Source organism: Microtus pennsylvanicus, chromosome 7, assembly GCF_037038515.1.
Source record: "Microtus pennsylvanicus isolate mMicPen1 chromosome 7, mMicPen1.hap1, whole genome shotgun sequence".
Taxonomy (NCBI): domain Eukaryota; kingdom Metazoa; phylum Chordata; class Mammalia; order Rodentia; family Cricetidae; genus Microtus; species Microtus pennsylvanicus.
This window is the reverse complement of record NC_134585.1, coordinates 21,593,004-21,609,830: the sequence shown is the minus strand read 5'-3', so window position 1 is coordinate 21,609,830 and position 16,827 is coordinate 21,593,004. Positions and strand designations below refer to the sequence as shown.

The 16,827-nt window shown below is 48.9% G+C and overlaps 1 protein-coding gene across 1 annotated transcript in view; it reads right to left on the bottom strand.

Annotated features, from left to right (window-relative positions):
* Window positions 1-1,092: 1,092 nt before the first annotated feature.
* The window catches only part of Hkdc1 (hexokinase domain containing 1), a 39,846-nt gene continuing 24,111 nt past the window's right edge, over window positions 1,093-16,827 (bottom strand). Inside the window, exons 13-18 of the mRNA XM_075980146.1 lie at window positions 14,465-14,560; window positions 14,245-14,344; window positions 12,023-12,206; window positions 9,840-9,995; window positions 3,867-4,100; window positions 1,093-1,925 (exon numbers count right to left, since the gene is read on the bottom strand). Of these exons, the coding sequence (XP_075836261.1) occupies window positions 1,778-1,925; window positions 3,867-4,100; window positions 9,840-9,995; window positions 12,023-12,206; window positions 14,245-14,344; window positions 14,465-14,560 (918 nt within the window). The 3' untranslated portion in view covers window positions 1,093-1,777. The remainder of the gene's footprint in view (window positions 1,926-3,866; window positions 4,101-9,839; window positions 9,996-12,022; window positions 12,207-14,244; window positions 14,345-14,464; window positions 14,561-16,827) is intronic.

Genomic DNA, 16,827 nt, shown 5'->3' with positions numbered 1-16,827 from the left:
GAAAGAGAAAGGAGAATGGATTCCAGGGGCTGGATCCAGGAGATAGGAAAGGGCTCGCCGCCAAACATCAGGACCGGAGCTCCATCCGCACATCAGGATACCTGCTGTAGTGGTGTGCCTGAGGTTCTAATGTTGGGAGGTGGAGACAGGAGGATGCCTGGGACTTGCTGGACAGACAGCCTAGCCTACACAGTGAGCCCCAGGTCGCACTGAAGGAAATAAATGGCATTTTTGAGGGTGACGCTGAGTTTGTCCTCTGGTGTGCACACACCATGTACACACACCATGTGCACACACCATGTGCACACACCATGTGCACACACCATGTGCACACACCATGTACACACACCATGTGCACACACCATGTACACACACCATGTACACACACCATGTGCACACACCATGTGCGCACACCATGTGCACACACCATGTGCGCACACCATGTGCGCACACCATGTACGCACACCATGTGCGCACACCATGTGCGCACACCATGTGCGCACACCATGTGCGCACACCATGTGCGCACACCATGTGCGCACACCATGTGCGCACACCATGTGCGCACACCATGTGCGCACACCATGTGCGCACACCATGTGCGCACACCATGTGCGCACACCATGTGCGCACACCATGTGCGCACACCATGTGCGCACACCATGTGCGCACACCATGTGCGCACACCATGTGCGCACACCATGTGCGCACACCATGTGCGCACACCATGTGCGCACACCATGTACGCACACCATGTGCACACACCATGTACACACACCCACACATGCCTACACACAGGTGCATCACATGCCACAAAAATACACACCTACATACATCTACACACAAACACATGACTTCCAGCGGACTCCAGTTCAAGAACAAGTGCTATAAGGTCACATGGTCACCGCTTGTCGCTGGAAGGACTTCACTTCAATCAAGAGAAATTTGGAGAATCTGCTCCTCATGTCCTCCTCTTGGCAGGAAGTCTGGACTAAAGAGCTGGCTTCAAATCACCTTCTGGCTCTACAGGTCCCTTAGTCTCCTGACAGGACATGAAGGTGCCATCAAGCCTCTCAGAAGAGAGATCAATACCTCACGCCAAGTTTCCCAGAAACCCAAGTTTCTTTTATTCTTGGACTGTATTTCATAGACCTAACGGTCCTGGAACACATGTGGACCGCAGTGACCGACACCTACTGCATGACATGAAATGAAAGACAGTACCTTAAATGGTGTCCCAGCCATCAATACACATCTGGGGATTGACACCCCAGGGTGCTCACAGAGCACCCGAACATGGGAAGATTCCTCCTGGCTCCAGAGCCATGGACTCCTCCGCATTTGGAGATGAATGTGCCAAAGCCCTTGTTCTCCCAGTGTCTAGGAACATAAGTGAGGCCATGTTAAGCTAGATCTCCTAGTTCACTAAGCGTCTTTCTCCCTCCCAAGGGTTCATTTGTAGGTTAGAGGTCGCTTAATGCCAGAGAGGAACTAAGTCACCAGGCACCCAGGCAGATCTGGAGTCCAGCAGCTGAGGGACTCGAAGCTATCGAACGCTGACAGTTCAACTGAAAAAGTTTCCCAAAACAGGATCTCTTGGGCCAGATCCTTTGATTTCAAATGTCAGCCCATCGTTGGCAAAAATATGCCAAATGGAGGTGTCGCTGAGTGTCACTGCCAAGCCAGCACCAGGAAGCTAAGGGAGAGGGGAAGGTCAGCCAGGAGGTCATCTGGTGGTCCCTGGTCAGCACGAGGCATCACAGGCCTGGCGGGCCACCTAGTTTTCCTTTTCCTGCTGCTGTAACCGCTTGGCTACAGCTGTGATCAGAGCTGCTCCCTTCCCGCTGCCGTCTTCTGACAACATGAACGTCACGTCGCACTGAGGGGCCAGTTCTTTCACGGTCTCCTGCAGTATCCGGGAAAAGCTGGGACAAAGAGGAAGACACATCAGCCCTTGCAGTGGGGTTGGCAGATAGACTGCTGTGACCAAGGTTTCCTCTCTGACCTCACAGAGAAAACGCCGTTCTCATCAGTCAAGTGTGGTGCTAGCTACAGGGTTGTCACAGGAACTCTTCAGCGGGCGAAGGGATTCTCATTCCTAGTTCTGAGGGCTTTTACTGTGAAGGGGGGACACTCCATCAACTTGTTTCTCAGCACCTTTTTATTGTTTGTTTGTTTTGTTTTTTTGTTTTTCGAGACAGGGTTTCCTTGGGTAGCCCTGGCTGTCCTGGAACTCACTCTGTAGATCAGGCTGGCCTCAAACTTAGATTAGATACCTGGGTGTGCACTACCACTGCCTGGCATCAGCACCTTTTAAAAGGATTGTATGCTTTCTCTCTGCCTTTGGTCATCTTAGTTCAAGAAAGAGATTTGGAGCTGGCGAGATGGTTTGGAGGGGCTGCCACCAGCCTGATGACCCGAGTTCAATTCCTGGGCCCCATGTGGCGATAGAGATCTGGCTCCCACACATCCACGTGTGTACATATGTACACACATGCATACAAAATAAATGTAAAAATATTTTAAAGTCTATATTTGCAGAAACCGAACCCCAAAATGTGTGTCACCAAGGGACGAAGAGAGAAGCTGTGAACCAATCAAGGATCAGCACCGCAGGGATTTTATAATCTTGTTCATCCATCTCTTGCCACCAAAATAAAATGGGATACATTGAACAAAAATAATAGCTTTTGCCGTGTGGTGGTGGTGCATGCCTTTAATTTCTACACAGGGACAGAGACAGATGGATCTCTGAGTTCAAGGACAGCCTGGTCTACAGAGTGAGTTCCAGAACAGCCAGGGTTACACAGAGAAACCCTGCCTCAGAAACAACAACAAAAAAAGAAAGAAAGAAACCAAAAAAGTAATAAATTTTTATTAGTGAAGCTATTAAACTTTAGCCTCATGACAGCCTCCAAGGTGACTCTGACTTATTTTTATCCTCATTCTACAGAAAAAGAGCCAAAGTAGACACAAAACTGGCCATGTGCCACCTGGCTGCTACACGGCCGGGTCAAGAGTCAACCCTCTGTGTGTGATGGGGCTCTTCATCCCGGGTCAAGAGTCAACCCTCTGTGTGTGATGGGGCTCTTCATCCCGGGTCAAGAGTCAACCCTCTGTGTGTGATGGGGCTCTTCATCCCGGGTCAAGAGTCAACCCTCTGTGTGTGATGGGGCTCTTCATCCCGGGTCAAGAGTCAACCCTCTGTGTGTGATGGGGCTCTCCATCTGTCTGTCTACTGACTGAACTGAAAAATTACGGCCAAGTCAAACCTGGCTGGCACTCTGGCCATGCTCTCTGCCTGGCCCTGAGTGCTGTAATCACAGTGTGTACTTCCTTGGTGCTGGGTGGTGCCCATTTAATCTCTGCAGGGCTCTAAGAGACAGAGGTCACTGCTGTTGACCTGGCACAGATAAGGACCTTTAAGGTCCTTTAAGGACCCTGGCTGGGCTCCTAGCCTCATGTGGACAATCAGGAAGCAGAAGCACCAGCCCTTGCTTCAGCCTCAACAGCAGTGGGCTCTACCATGCCCAGTTACCTTCCCCATGGGGCCACATCGTCCCACTGTGAAGAGGAGGAGTTTCTGTGGGTCCAGCCCTGGCTAACCAGCATGTCTGCCCTCTGCCCACCAGGTCCAGCCCTGGCTAACCAGCATGTCTGCCCTCTGCCCACCAGGTCCAGCCCTGGCTACTAGCATGCCTGCCCTCTGCCCACCAGGTCCAGCCTTGGCTACCAGCATGCCTGCCCTCTGCCCACCAGGTCCAGCCTTGGCTACCAGCATGCCTGCTCTCTGTCCACCAGGTCCAGCCCTGGCTACCAGCATGCCTGCCCTCTGTCCAGTTCCCATGTCCATCACAGGCACTCACTGAGGGTGAAGCTTGTAAAGAGTTCCGTCCACACCCACAGTGACCTTGAAGTGCTCCAGCCCCTGATCTTCTCTTCTCTTCTCCACGATGGCGGCCAGGCCTGCTCCGCAGAGCTGGGCAGCCCTCCGCGACACAGCCCCACACACCTCCTTCACCACGATGCTGTCTTCGCACGTGCTGTCCAGGCCCAACTGCTGCAGGATCTTCCTGACCTGCAGGAGGGCCAGCCGGTCACTGTGGACAAGCAGGGCAGAACATTAGGAGCTGCCTCCTGCCCCTGGACCCACCTCATATGATCCAGAGTCTTCCAGAAGGGGCCTTAGCTGGATGAATGCTGTCAGTGGCTGAGGGTGTAGAATGTCAGAGACACAGAAAGTCCTCTACCCTCAGAAGTCCCATTGCCTTTAAAGAGCAAGGTGTGAGTTCCCTTGTGTTAGGCACAGCCTTGTCCTTTTCACTAGGAGCTAATATTGGGGTCGGTAACCAGCAGAACAGATGTGTTCCAGGAGTATGAGGCTTGTGGTACTAGGGGTATCCTCTTAGACAGGAGCCTCCCGGCATCTTAGCACTCCCCTGCGGTACTCTCTCCCATTCTAGAGGCCAATTTCCTCCTATTTCTAGTTGTTACCCGCTGTATAGTCTCTGGCTGGCCTGGCATTCACTATGTAGCTCCGTCTGGCCTGAGATTCATGGTAACCTGCCAAGTGCTGGGATCAAAGGTATGTGCTGTCAACCCAGCTACTATGTGCTCTTTGAAGATGAAACTATGACCCAGCGGCCGTGGCGCACATCTTTAATCCCAGCACTTGGGAGACAGAGACAGGTAGATCTCTGAGTTTGAGGCCAGCCGAGTCTATAGAGTGAGTTCCAGGACAGTCAGGGCTACACAGAGAAACCTTGTCTCAAAAAAAAAAAAAAAAAAAAGCTGGGTGGTACTAGTGCATGCCTTTAAACCCAGCACTTGGGAGGCAGACAGAGACAGAGACTCTGCGAGTTTGAGACTAGCCTGGTCTACAATAGCTAGTTCCAGAACAGGCTCCAAAACTACAGAGAAACCCTGTCTCAAAAAAAAAAAAAAAACCATAACGAAAAAGATGAAACCGTTTCAGCAGCAGCCTGGGTAGGATTAGAGACATTCAGTGATCAAGTGACTACAGAAATATATGGCACATATAGATGCATTAAAGAGTGGAAACCCTTCCTCCAGGGAGTCACAGCTTGTTAACACAGACAGGACGGAAGACTGCAGAGTAGCCAGCCCTCGTCTCCTCCTAAGATCACATCTCCTCCTAAGGCTTAGGTATCATCCCAGAAGGGGAGGCAGGAGTTTTAAGAAGCGAGATAGTGAATGCCTACTACATGGAAACGGTTTTCTGGACACGACAGGATGCTGCACAGGAACCCACAGCAGCTGTGACTACATGCACACGACCTGAGAAGGACCTAGCATGGATGGCAGAGGAGGTCACAAAGCCTACCCTTAGCCGAGGAGCTATGGCAATTGATGGCTGTTGGAAAAGGGACAGTGACCTTGAGAGAGTCGGTTTTCTCAGGACGTGGGCCCCTAAAGTCTACTCACACTCCAGTAGGTGGCCCTATGCCCATGCACATACAGGCAGCATAAAGTGGACCCAGAGGGTTTTCTTAAAAACAATATATGAAACTGGGGAGGGAATGGTGTTGGGGGAGGTGAAGTAGGAACTGGAGAGAAGGGGGTGGGGGTGGGTTTGACCAAAACAAATTACATGCATATATGAAATTCTCAAGTAATAAAAATAATTTTAAAAAAGAATGGGAACCTGACAGGACCATGAACATGTACGGAGAAATGGCACCACAGGGACAACCTGGCCTCAAGTCTAGACTCCAGCTAAGTCATAGGGAACCAGTGATAACCACTCACCTCTGAACCTTAAACTAAAGCCTGTGAGGTTGCATACTTAACCATCTCAGTGATGCTCAGGGGAAATTAGTGCCCTCCAAAGAATGATTGACAGGTCACCATTGTGGCCAAGCAGGGATCAGACAGTGGCCAGCCAGGCTACGGAGTTCCATGTCTGCAGACCTTGGGGATTTCATGTCATGGGAAACGCTCACAGCTACAGAAGCCAGGGATGGTAAAGCACTGTGTGCCATTGGTCTCAGACAGCATGCTTGCTTGGGTTTTTTTTTTTCAGTGAGTTTGTTTTAACATTTGTCTTTGACCAGAAAAGGCTGAAGGGAAAGGAGAGGGGCAGAGAAAATTTTATAGCTCAATAAAATCAATTTTAAGAAAATTTTAAAAAGAGAAAAGGCTGAAGGACAGCTCCTGAAACCTTGGTTGGGTTATAAGCACTTCTTAGTTTTCTTCCTTTTGCTTATTTATTTTTATTTATTTTGTGATACTAGGAATCAAACCCAGGGCTCCCTGAATGCTAGGCAAGCACACCACCAACAGAGAAAGTGAACTCTCTCTCCCTCTCTCCACTTCCCTTTCCCCCTCCTTCTCCTCAGGGTCTTTCTTTGAAACCCAGGCTGGCCTCAAACTCTGACTCTCCTGCTTCAGCTAAGTGCTGAGATAAAGGCCATACCTGGCTTCTAGGAAGAACTAGTTTGGGCTCAGGGGAAACAGAACACAAGGCATCGGCCAGCCAGGCTGACTGAGGGGGGAGCTGTTCTCAGGGGATCCTGCTGGTTACACCTGCTCATTAGCATTCTAGACCATATGCCACTGCTGATTCCCCTCCTCCTCCACCTCCTCCTCTTTCACCTCCTCAACCTCCTCTTCTTCCTCCTCCACCTTCTCCCTCTTCTCCTTCACCTCCTCCCTCTCCTCCACCTCCTCCTCTTCCACCTACTATTCCTTCTCCTCCACCTCCTCCTGCTCCTCCTCCCCCTCCTCCCCTCCTCCTTCCTCTTCTCCTCCACCTCCTCTTGCTCCTCCTCTCCTCCTCCTCTTCTTTTTAAAGATTTATATATGCATATGAGTGTTTTGCCTGCACTGAGTAAGTCATGCCTGCAGAGGCCAGAAGAGGGCACCAGATCCTCTGGAATTAGGGTTCCAGGCTGTGACGTTGCCATGCTGGTGTTAGGAACTGAACGCAGGTCCTCTGTAAGAGCAGCCACTGCTCTTAATCCCTGAGCTCTCTTCTTATAGCTCCCAATTCTACAGTGATTCTATCTTCTGCCAGCTCCCCAGAGAGCAAGAACCCTACAGCAGCTCCCTCATGACCCCTGACTTCACTTGCAAAGTGAGGACACCAATGCATTTTTCTTTTCTTCCTGTTAGTTTGCTGAATCGTGTTTTGGAATAAAGTCTTGTTACACTAAGCTGGGCGATGGTGGCGCACGCCTTTAATCCCAGCACTCGGGAGGCAGAGGCAGGTGGATCTCTGTGAGTTCGAGACCAGCCTGGTCTACAGAGCTAGTTCCAGGACAGGCTCCAAAGCCACAGAGAAACCCTGTCTCGAAAAAGAAAAAAAAAAAGTCTTGTCACACTGCCCCCGGAGTGATTTCTCATTCATAACCATCTAACCAGAAAGATCACTAAAATTCAATGGTTGTGCACAGGTTGAGAGAAGCCAGCGTATCTGTACATACTGATAGTCATGGTAGAAAGGGAAAGTACCTCTTGTTGTTTGGACAGGGTCTCATGTAGCCCAGGCTGCCCTAGAGCTCATCACATAACCAAAGATACCCTTAAACTTGTCTGTCTTTGCCTCTCAAGTGCTGGGATTCCAAGCGTGCTCCACCAGACCTGGCGTACTCTGTGCTGGGAACTGAACCATATGCGGTATGCATGCTAGGCAAACGCTCTAACAAACCCACATCCCCAGCCTCAGAAGCCACTCTCCAGAAAGCAATGTACTCTCGGGGAAGCACTCCTTTTTTCAAATGTAAGTAAATAATTCATAAGCCACAAATGACTGTGTGCAAAAATAGTAATTATGGTGTTGCTCAGAATAACAAAAATTCATAAATTATAACCCTGGCATCATATGCTAAAGGGAATTTTAGTAAATTATAGCACAGTAACAGGGAAGTCTCATGAAGCTATTCAAAACGCTTATTACACTAATGATATGATAAAGGGAAGTTCTCTTCCAAGAATTATTCTCATGAATGCTGACAGCGTAAGGTTGTCATAACAAGCATCAGTGAGCGGTAACAGTATGGAAAAAAGATAGAAAGACCAAAAGTCAACACTGAATCTCATCAGGCATCCAGGGTAACTAAGATTTCCAGAAAATACAAGAGACAGTGAAGAGTGCTGAATGCTATCGTCATCAAACTTGGGAATACAGGAAAGTTGTAGGATAAGAGACGGTTTCCTCAACAGCTATGCAGTTAGGGAAAATAAGGGAGGGAGGGGATGCCCATAGAGTAAAATATATTTTAGACACTCCAGCCAAATCGGAAGGCCTTGTTTGGCTACTAAAGCACCGACCAACTACACTACTGTTTGTTCCTGGTTTTGTTTGGCAATTTGGGAAACAGAAGTCTAAGAAGATGTTTTGTTTTGTTTTTATGTTCAGTTTTTGGAGACAGGGTTTCTCTGTGTAACAACCCTGACTGTCCTGGAACTGGCTCTGTAGACCAGGCTGGACTAGAACTCACAGAGCTACGCCTGCCTCTGCCTCCCGAGTGCTGTAAAGGTGTGAGCCCCCATTGCCCAGGCTAAAAAGCTATTTTGAGATTAAGGTTTAACATTAGCTCTTTGGGGTATGTTAATGGTACTCGGTTATGGTTTTTAAGAGCTCCTACTTTAGAAATACATTTGAAATATTCATAAACGAGCTGACATAGGTGTGGGTCCTATAATTAGCCTAGCCGGAGGCTGGCTGGTAGGAGTGTGTGACAAAGCCACTTTGGTGATGAGTTGACCTTTGTTGGGGGCAGTGATGGAAACACTGGGTCCGTTTCACTATTGTTCTACTTTCGGAGATGTTTAAAAATTTCCATAATAAAAAGTAAAATGGAAAACAGAAGGCAGGCATGGCAGCACACCCTTCAGAACCCCAGCTCGTGGGAGGTAGAGGCAGACCTCAGCCACACTGCAACTCTGAGGCCACCTGGGCTACAGTTGACGCTGTCTCAAAAACAAACAGACAAACCAAACACATTTTTTTTTTTTTTGGTTTTTCGAGACAGGGTTTCTCTGTGGCTTTGGAGCCTATCCTGGAACTAGTTCTGTAGACCAGGCTGGTCTCTAACTCACAGAGATCCGCCTGCCTCTGCCTCCCGAGTGCTGGGATTAAAGGCGTGCGCCACCATCGCCTGGCCTACCAAACACATTTTAAGTGAAATTTCCTACAACTAAACACTGGATAAATAATATGCAAATGATATGTAATATGATAGCACGTACCAAACAAGTTTGCACATATTAAAGAACTTAAGAGGGCACACAGTTCACAAAAAAATTAGCTGTGTTTTGTAACAGCATATGGGTGGTTTTCTTTGTTATAGATCTACCATCTTTTCAGGAATAGAGCAGGGTTAACTTTTCCCCTAACTGGATTTCCACGCAGTTCTTCTGGAACCTTCGTAGAGAACCCAGTCCCTTCAACAGAGTGTCCTGAGGCTAAACTCGTCCCCTGGGCAGTGTGCTGTCCTCTGGGCTGGAACCTGATGCAGGCAGCACTGGGGGACGTCATGCCTACTGACGCCTTCCTGCACACTCTCTGTTTCTCTCTCCAGGGTTTCATAGACTCCAGAATGGCCTCAAACTCACTACGCAGCCAACGATGGACTTGAGTTTCTCATCCTCCTACCTCCACTTCCTGAGTGCGGAGAGGAACCACCAGGCCTGCTTTATGAGGATGCTGGGGATCGAACCCAGGGCATCGCCATGCTAGACAGGCGCTCCCCCAAGTGAGCTACGCCCCCAGTACTGCTTTCATTTTCCAGTCTCAAATCTTCCCACCCGGGGGATGGCAGCCATTGCTTTCCCAAGCATCCCACACTTAGCAAGTACGTTTGATCACACATTACCTTTCAATCTGGGACAGGAATTTGGTTTCAAAGATATTCTTGGTCCGGAGCCTCTCTGAAATCTGCCCTCGGAAGAGGAGCCCCTGCCGGGTGAGGTCAATCAGGATCTGCCTTACAATCTCCCCCAGGTACATCCCACTGGTCATTTTCTCATATCTGTTTGGGGAAGAGGGGATAAGACTGATGAGGCAGAAGAACGGTTTCTAAGGACCCAGGTCTGGGTGTGGAGAGCATGTCACATGGTCCAGAGTGGCCTAGGGGAGTTCTTTCTATAGTCGTCAAATACATATAATACAGAGAACAGGGTGAAGTGAGAAAGGAAGGCTTCAGAGCCACCTGGGAGCCAAGCCCAGTTTCCCATATCCCAGTCACGTGATGGATGTGAGCCCCTCGTGTGAGCTTCATCTGTAAGCCAGGGAAGAAAGCAGGATTCTAGGGGCTGCAGAAGGCAGGAGTCACCTCTCCAGTGGCCCCAATGCCAGCCCTCCCAGCCTCCTGCTGCCAGTCCGTGCTGCTAGGGATCTCCTCCGCTGTGATTATTTCATTTGGGTTTTGGTTTTGCATTAGACACAGGGATATCAACTTTGCCTTTGAAGACATCTGTGCACCAGAGATCACAAGCTACCAACACTCAAGGAGTGCAAAAAAAGAAAAGAAAAAAATATCCTTTTCCCTTTCCCACCATGCTCCATAAGGACATACAGCAAGAGAAGAAGAGGTCTTAGAAAGGAGCCAGCAGTGGGAAGCCTCAGGCCACAGAGCACAGTCCCACAGCGCTCCTAGCTCCTCACTGTGCTGGGGAGGCCGACTCCCACCGAGCACCGAGCGCAGAGGTGAATGGACACAAAACACAAGTCATGCACACATGGAGACCTGTGTGGCAGTCTCCTACCCACAACTGTTCTAGGACCCAGTAGAAAAAGTGCACAAAATCACAAGGCAGCTCTGTCAGGTTCAAAGGACAAACGGCTCACTGTGGTACCTTCTAGCATACCAAAGCACATGCTGGATCCCTGGCTCCTCAGCTCTTCTCACCCTGGCTCCTGCTCTAAACTTCGGTCCATGGACTTCCCTTCCCCAGCTTCTCATTCCTGTCTAACTCTGCTGTTTTGGCCTTGTGTTTTCTTGGTCCTCCGCTCCTGGCTCTTGTTTCCATCTCTTGGCCTTCTCTCCTTTTCGCTCCTTGCATGGCCCAGTTCAGTCTACTGCTTCCTCTTCCTGCTCTGGACTCTTCCAGATGCTTCTGGCTGCACTCTCCCTCCTGTCTACAATAAAAAGCTTCTCATCAACCTTACCTAGGAGCAGTCACGTCCCCATTACATTCGAAATTCCAGTTCCAGTCCATTAAATCCTCAGTCCAGACATAGGAGCCCCCGCAGAGAGACACAGGATACTTTACCCGAGAGAAGAGCCTCAAAGGCATTAGAAGATAAGGCCTTCAAACCCTTCCTAACTCAGTGCTAAGAACTGAGCCCAGGCTTTGTGTGTACTACACCAGAATGCCACAAGTGCACTGCACCCTCAGCCTGAGGGCCCTTTGTTTCAGACCGGCTCACACTTGGGGTTACAACAGCTCACCTGCCACCCAGCCATAAAAATGACCAAAGCAGGGTGAAGAACCGCCAATACCCATCCTGTCCTTGCTCAAGTCTCTTTATAGACAATGCTCTCATCTCGAGAGTCCCCAAAAGTGTCCTTGAACCCAGTCTCAGCACGTTCCCAACTGTTCAGCCTCTCTTTGCTTATCAGCCATCATAATAAACCTGTTTCCGCTCAGCTTACATATTATTATACCAATATCAAGCTTAACTGGGACAGAGATCGTAGGGGTCACAAAGTCTAAAACACTCTCTGTTCTTTACAGAAGTCTCACACCCCTGTTCCAGCGGAAGGGCCCAGTCTCACAAACAGGGCCTAGTACACCGCGCTTCTGGCCTGTTTCCTGAACTCTAGTAGCCTTCATGGTACCCAAAAGAGATTAGAAAAGTGACCCCTCCTTCCCTGTTAGAAACACCAGGATGGCCTTCTTTTATTCTAGGATGACCCTGCACTCACATCTGGTACAGAGGTATAGACATAGACAAGGCTAATCAGGCTGGTGCTACCAGAACAGAATGGCTCCTGGGTTTGGAGAGACTGCTCCCATCACACACAGTACACACACAAGCACCTGCCTTTCTCACCTCTGCTTGCCCGGATTCAGGGAGCCCTCATCCACTTCTTTGTCGTACTGGGTGCAGATGTCGTCTATGCAGCCGTTATCTCCAAATCCTCCCCACTCCGTGTTGATGCACATCTGCCCTTCGTCCCCTTCCACCAGCTCAATGTTCCTCATCTCCTCCATATAGCACACGTTGCTTCCCGTCCCTGGAAGGAATCATGGAGGGACTTTAGACCTCAAAGACGACACTAGATCTAAGAGATGCAGGTGAGTCCCATAAAAAAGGGTGGGGCCTGAGACAGAGACCAGTCGGGATTCCAGCTTTGTATTCAGCTGGCCAGTCTTAAGCAAGTGCTCTATGGAGTTGTTATAAAGACAAAAATAAGGCATTAGTATATTTTCTCCACATGCTAAGTAGCCAATGAGTGATATGTGCCATCTTCAGCAGTAGCAACAGCATCCCCATCATCATCACTGTCCCCATTACCACCACTCTCATCATCACTCTCATCATCTCTCCATCACCATCAGGATCACCATAAGCATCATTCCCATCATTAGCAGTGCTATCGTCATCTTCCCTACCGTCACATTCCCCATCACCATTAGTATCTCCAGCCACATCATCATCCCCATCATTCCCATCAGCATCCTCACAGCAGCAGCATTATCATCATCATCACCAACATCCTGGCCATCTTGCCCATCAGCAGTATCATCATGATTATCCCTATCACCATTGTTATCAATATTCTCATCATTCTCATCCCCATCATTCCCATCAGCATCCTCAGCAGCAGCAATCTCATCAGCAAACAAAGCTTCCAAGGAGCAACAGGCTTAGCAGTCAGCACGAGGACCACGAGGAATAGTCCAGCCTTGGACACGAGGACTTTTGGTATCTGGGAGCCATTCTTTCCTTCCTGCCCACGACCTGACCCTGGAGCTCACACAGTGGTCTAGGTACCTATCCTAGTCACTTGCAAAGGCCTCATCTGTGTGAACTCCTGGGTGTGGCCCAACCTTCCTGCCGATGGGTAAACTCACGGGAGTCAGAATGCTTAGCCTGGTTCATGCTTACCAGCCAATGGGAGTCTGAGGGAGAGCACCAAACACGTGTCTGTTGGTCTTCATGTGCCTGTCTAGCCTCTTGCTCTTATCCCATAAGCCCAGACAAGCCCCAGAGCCACTTCTCTGGGTTCTGTCACCACTCAGCTACGCTGTCATCTAGAAGGCTGTTCATGCTCATCTTTAAATCCCACCTGTCCCCTTCTCCCTCTGGAAGCCACTTTAAATCTGGACCACTGCCAGGCTACTTCTAAAGGCATCTAAAGCTCCAGTGTCACTTCAAAGCACTCCCTTTCTCCAGCTAAGTCTTGCCCTTCACATGCACACAAAGAGCCAGACGGATCTAGACAATGGCAAGGTGTGTAGCGGAGCCAGAGTCCAAACCCAGCTCTGTGGCCCCAGAAAATCATGTCCCCAAGGCCTCCTTCCATCCAAGACACAGGTATCAGAACCTTAAGTTCAAAGAAGGGAGTCTAAGGAAGGGGGGCATTGTAACGAGGGGAGAATCTAAAGATGACACACGGTATCAAGTATTTAGATGTCCAAAATGCAAAAGAAGAAAACGGGCTGAAGAGATGGCTCAGTGGTTGAGAGCACTGGCTGCTCTTCCAGAGGTCCTGAGTTCAATTCCCAGCAACCATATGGTGGCTCACAACCATCTGTAATGAGATCTGGCGCCCTCTTCTGTCCGGCGTGTGGGCATACATGCAGGCAGAATGTTGGAATGTTGTATATATAATAAATAAATAAATCTTTAAAAAAAAAAGGAGCCGGGCGGTGGTGGCGCACGCCTTTAATCCCAGCACTCGGGAGGCAGAGGCAGGCGGATCTCTGTGAGTTCGAGACCAGCCTGGTCTACAGAGCTAGTTCCAGGACAGGCTCCAAAGCCGCAGAGAAACCCTGTCTCGAAAAACCAAAAAAATAAAAAATAAATAAAAAATTAAAAAAAAAGGAAGAAAACTCCTTTGTGTGTCTTCTTCCTCAGTGAACAGAATGACCATGGCTTAGAGCCTTGGTGAGATGGACATTAAGAGATTTGGAATTAGTTAGCCTAGAACCCCAGACTGAACTGCATCCATCTTTAGAGTAACCTCTGGCAGTAGAGCAGTGACCCCCCCCCAACTCCTCAAGAGAGTCAAATAGGACCAGGCCAGGGGGTCATGCTTGACCACTCACCTGCTATCAAGCCAATCTCACAATTGGGATCTTCATAGCCACATGTCATCATGGTCCCCACCGTGTCATTCACGATTGCAACTATGTCCAGGTCAAACTCCTGCGAAGGAAGCAAGCAATGGCCCTGAAAACAGACTGTGCAAGAGGCACCAAGGCCTGTGTTACAGGGCCTGGGCATAGCATGGCAGAGCAGGGGAAGAGGGCAAGGTCCATAGCCTACGTTTCTCCTTTTGATAGCTTCTCTGAGCATGTCCACCACGTCCTCCCCTTCGCAGTCGGTGGCCTTGAAGCCTTTGGTCCACCCTACTAGAGTCCCCTGAAACAAAGAAGGGGTCGTCATTTGAGCAGCACATCATAGGGTCACAGAGCAGCTCCAACAGACATGAGATAGGAATCTGATCCCAGGGAACATGCATGCTCTTGGCCTGCTTCTATCTCTACCTTCCCAACATGGGCCAGACAAGGGCTCCTGCCAAGTGGACTCTGCATAGCTCTGCACGGTCTTCAAGAGTCGCCTGTGTCCCTGCCACTGCCACACAGAATCAAAGTCTGGAGTCAGAGTCATCCTGCTTCTAATGTGGCCCATAACAGACTGAGGAGTCCCCAGAGGTCGAGTTATACAAGGCCAATCCTGTCAGCCAAGGCATTGTTATACAGTGAAAAGCGCCATCTTGTTCTCCCGCCCAACAGTACTGTGAGGATTTACTGTCTTCTCCATCATTATCAAAGCTAACACAAACCAGAACAACTGCACTGTCAGGAAACATGGCGCTTTGAAGAATCGTACTCATCATACACTTTTAAATGAAAGTCATTAAAGCACAGATAGAGATTAAGCCTACTTTTACTTATAAAATGACAGAAATATTCAGCCGAGAAAAGGGCCTGGAACGATATGCGCCCAAGGGATGATTATCTTTGGATCCAAGACTATGTGTGCATGTTTTTAAAAGATTCATTCATTCATTTAATGTATATGCATGCTCTATCTGCAAGCATGCTTTATGCCATCAGATCCCACTAGAGCTAGCTGTGAGCCACCATGTGGTTGCTGGGAATTGAACTCAAGACCTCTAGAAGAGCAGCCAGTGTTCTTAACTGCTGAGCCATCTCTCCAGTCCGCTATGAGTACATTTTAGTTTTTCTATATTTTCTAAAATCAATACACTTAATGTTCATGGGGGTATGTTAGTGTTTAGAGGCTATTACCCTGGTCTCGGATTTACCTAGCCCAGCTCTGCAGCCTAGAAAGCTGGAAGTGGGAACAACTGGCAGCACTAGGGTGCTGGACCAGGGAGGATGGCCCATGGAACTCTAACTAGACGACGACATCGCACCCTGAGGCCCTCAGCCATCAAGCCTCCGTCTCCTCTCCACAGTTCTCAGGACATACTCCCAACTGGAAAACCTTTTTTATACATTATAGCCATATAAAAAATAATATATAACTTCCATCTTTCTTTTCTCCTGCGACCACTGCCATCTTGGCTCCCAGTTGCCCACCCTTTTCACCAGCCTCCTCTGGGCATCAGGACAGCCGTGAAATGCCGGTGTCTCGGAGCAGAGGTGCTGCAGAGTTTGAGCCCCATCCGTCACTCAGAACCACTAACAGCCATGCTGGGCTCTTCCCCACACAGTCTGTTCATTCCTTCTGGCTTGTGTTTTGTTTGTTTGCTTGGTTGGTTGTTTTTTATGTTTTGTTTTGGCTTTTGGATTTAGTTTTTGTTATTGTTGTTTTATTTTGTTTTGTTTATTTCTGAGATAGAGTCTCGTTATGCAGCCCTGGCTGTCCTGGAACTCACTAAGTGGACCATAAAGATCCGCCTGTCTCAGCCTCTCAAGGGCTGAACTTGAAGTTGTGCCCCACTGTACCCCGCTAGTCTATTCATTCTTAATGGCAGGGATAGCATGAGTGCACTGGCTTTAAAAAAAACACTAAACTAAAATGTTACTGAGAGGAATAAATCCCTGACTTCCCTTCCTAAGAGTAAAAGCCCTCCAAACCCTTTTCTCTCCACTACGTGTACTTTGAAATGAGCAAATTCATATTTTGTGTAAATTACGTGTGTTGTTTTCCTTGCTTAGCGATACACTGTGGAGAGCTTCCCAGATCACATAATGTGGCTCTGCTATCTACTTTCAATGGGCAAAACCGTCAACTATAATTACACAGAAATCTGAAAACCCACAGTCACGCCTACAAAAGTAAGCAGAATTTCTACCCTCATTTTATAAAGACGTATTTATTTTCTAAGTCTGTATGAGTGTGTGTGTGTGTGTATGTGTGTGTGTGTGTGTGTGTGAGCCTGTGAGTGTATGCGCATCATGTGTGTGCAGGTGTCAAAGTGAGAAGAGGGTGTCAGATGCCCTGGGACTAGAGCCACCATGTGGGTGCTGTGAACTGAGCCTGAGTCCTTTGCAAGAACAGTAAACATTCTTAACTGCTGACTCATCTCTAGCCCCTAACCTCACCTATAAAATGAAGAAACCAAACCACGGAGCCAATAAATGAGGAGCCTGACAATACGGCTCAGAGTCGGTGCTCTTAACTGCCGTCGTGTTCTTCCTCCACCCCAAGCCAGG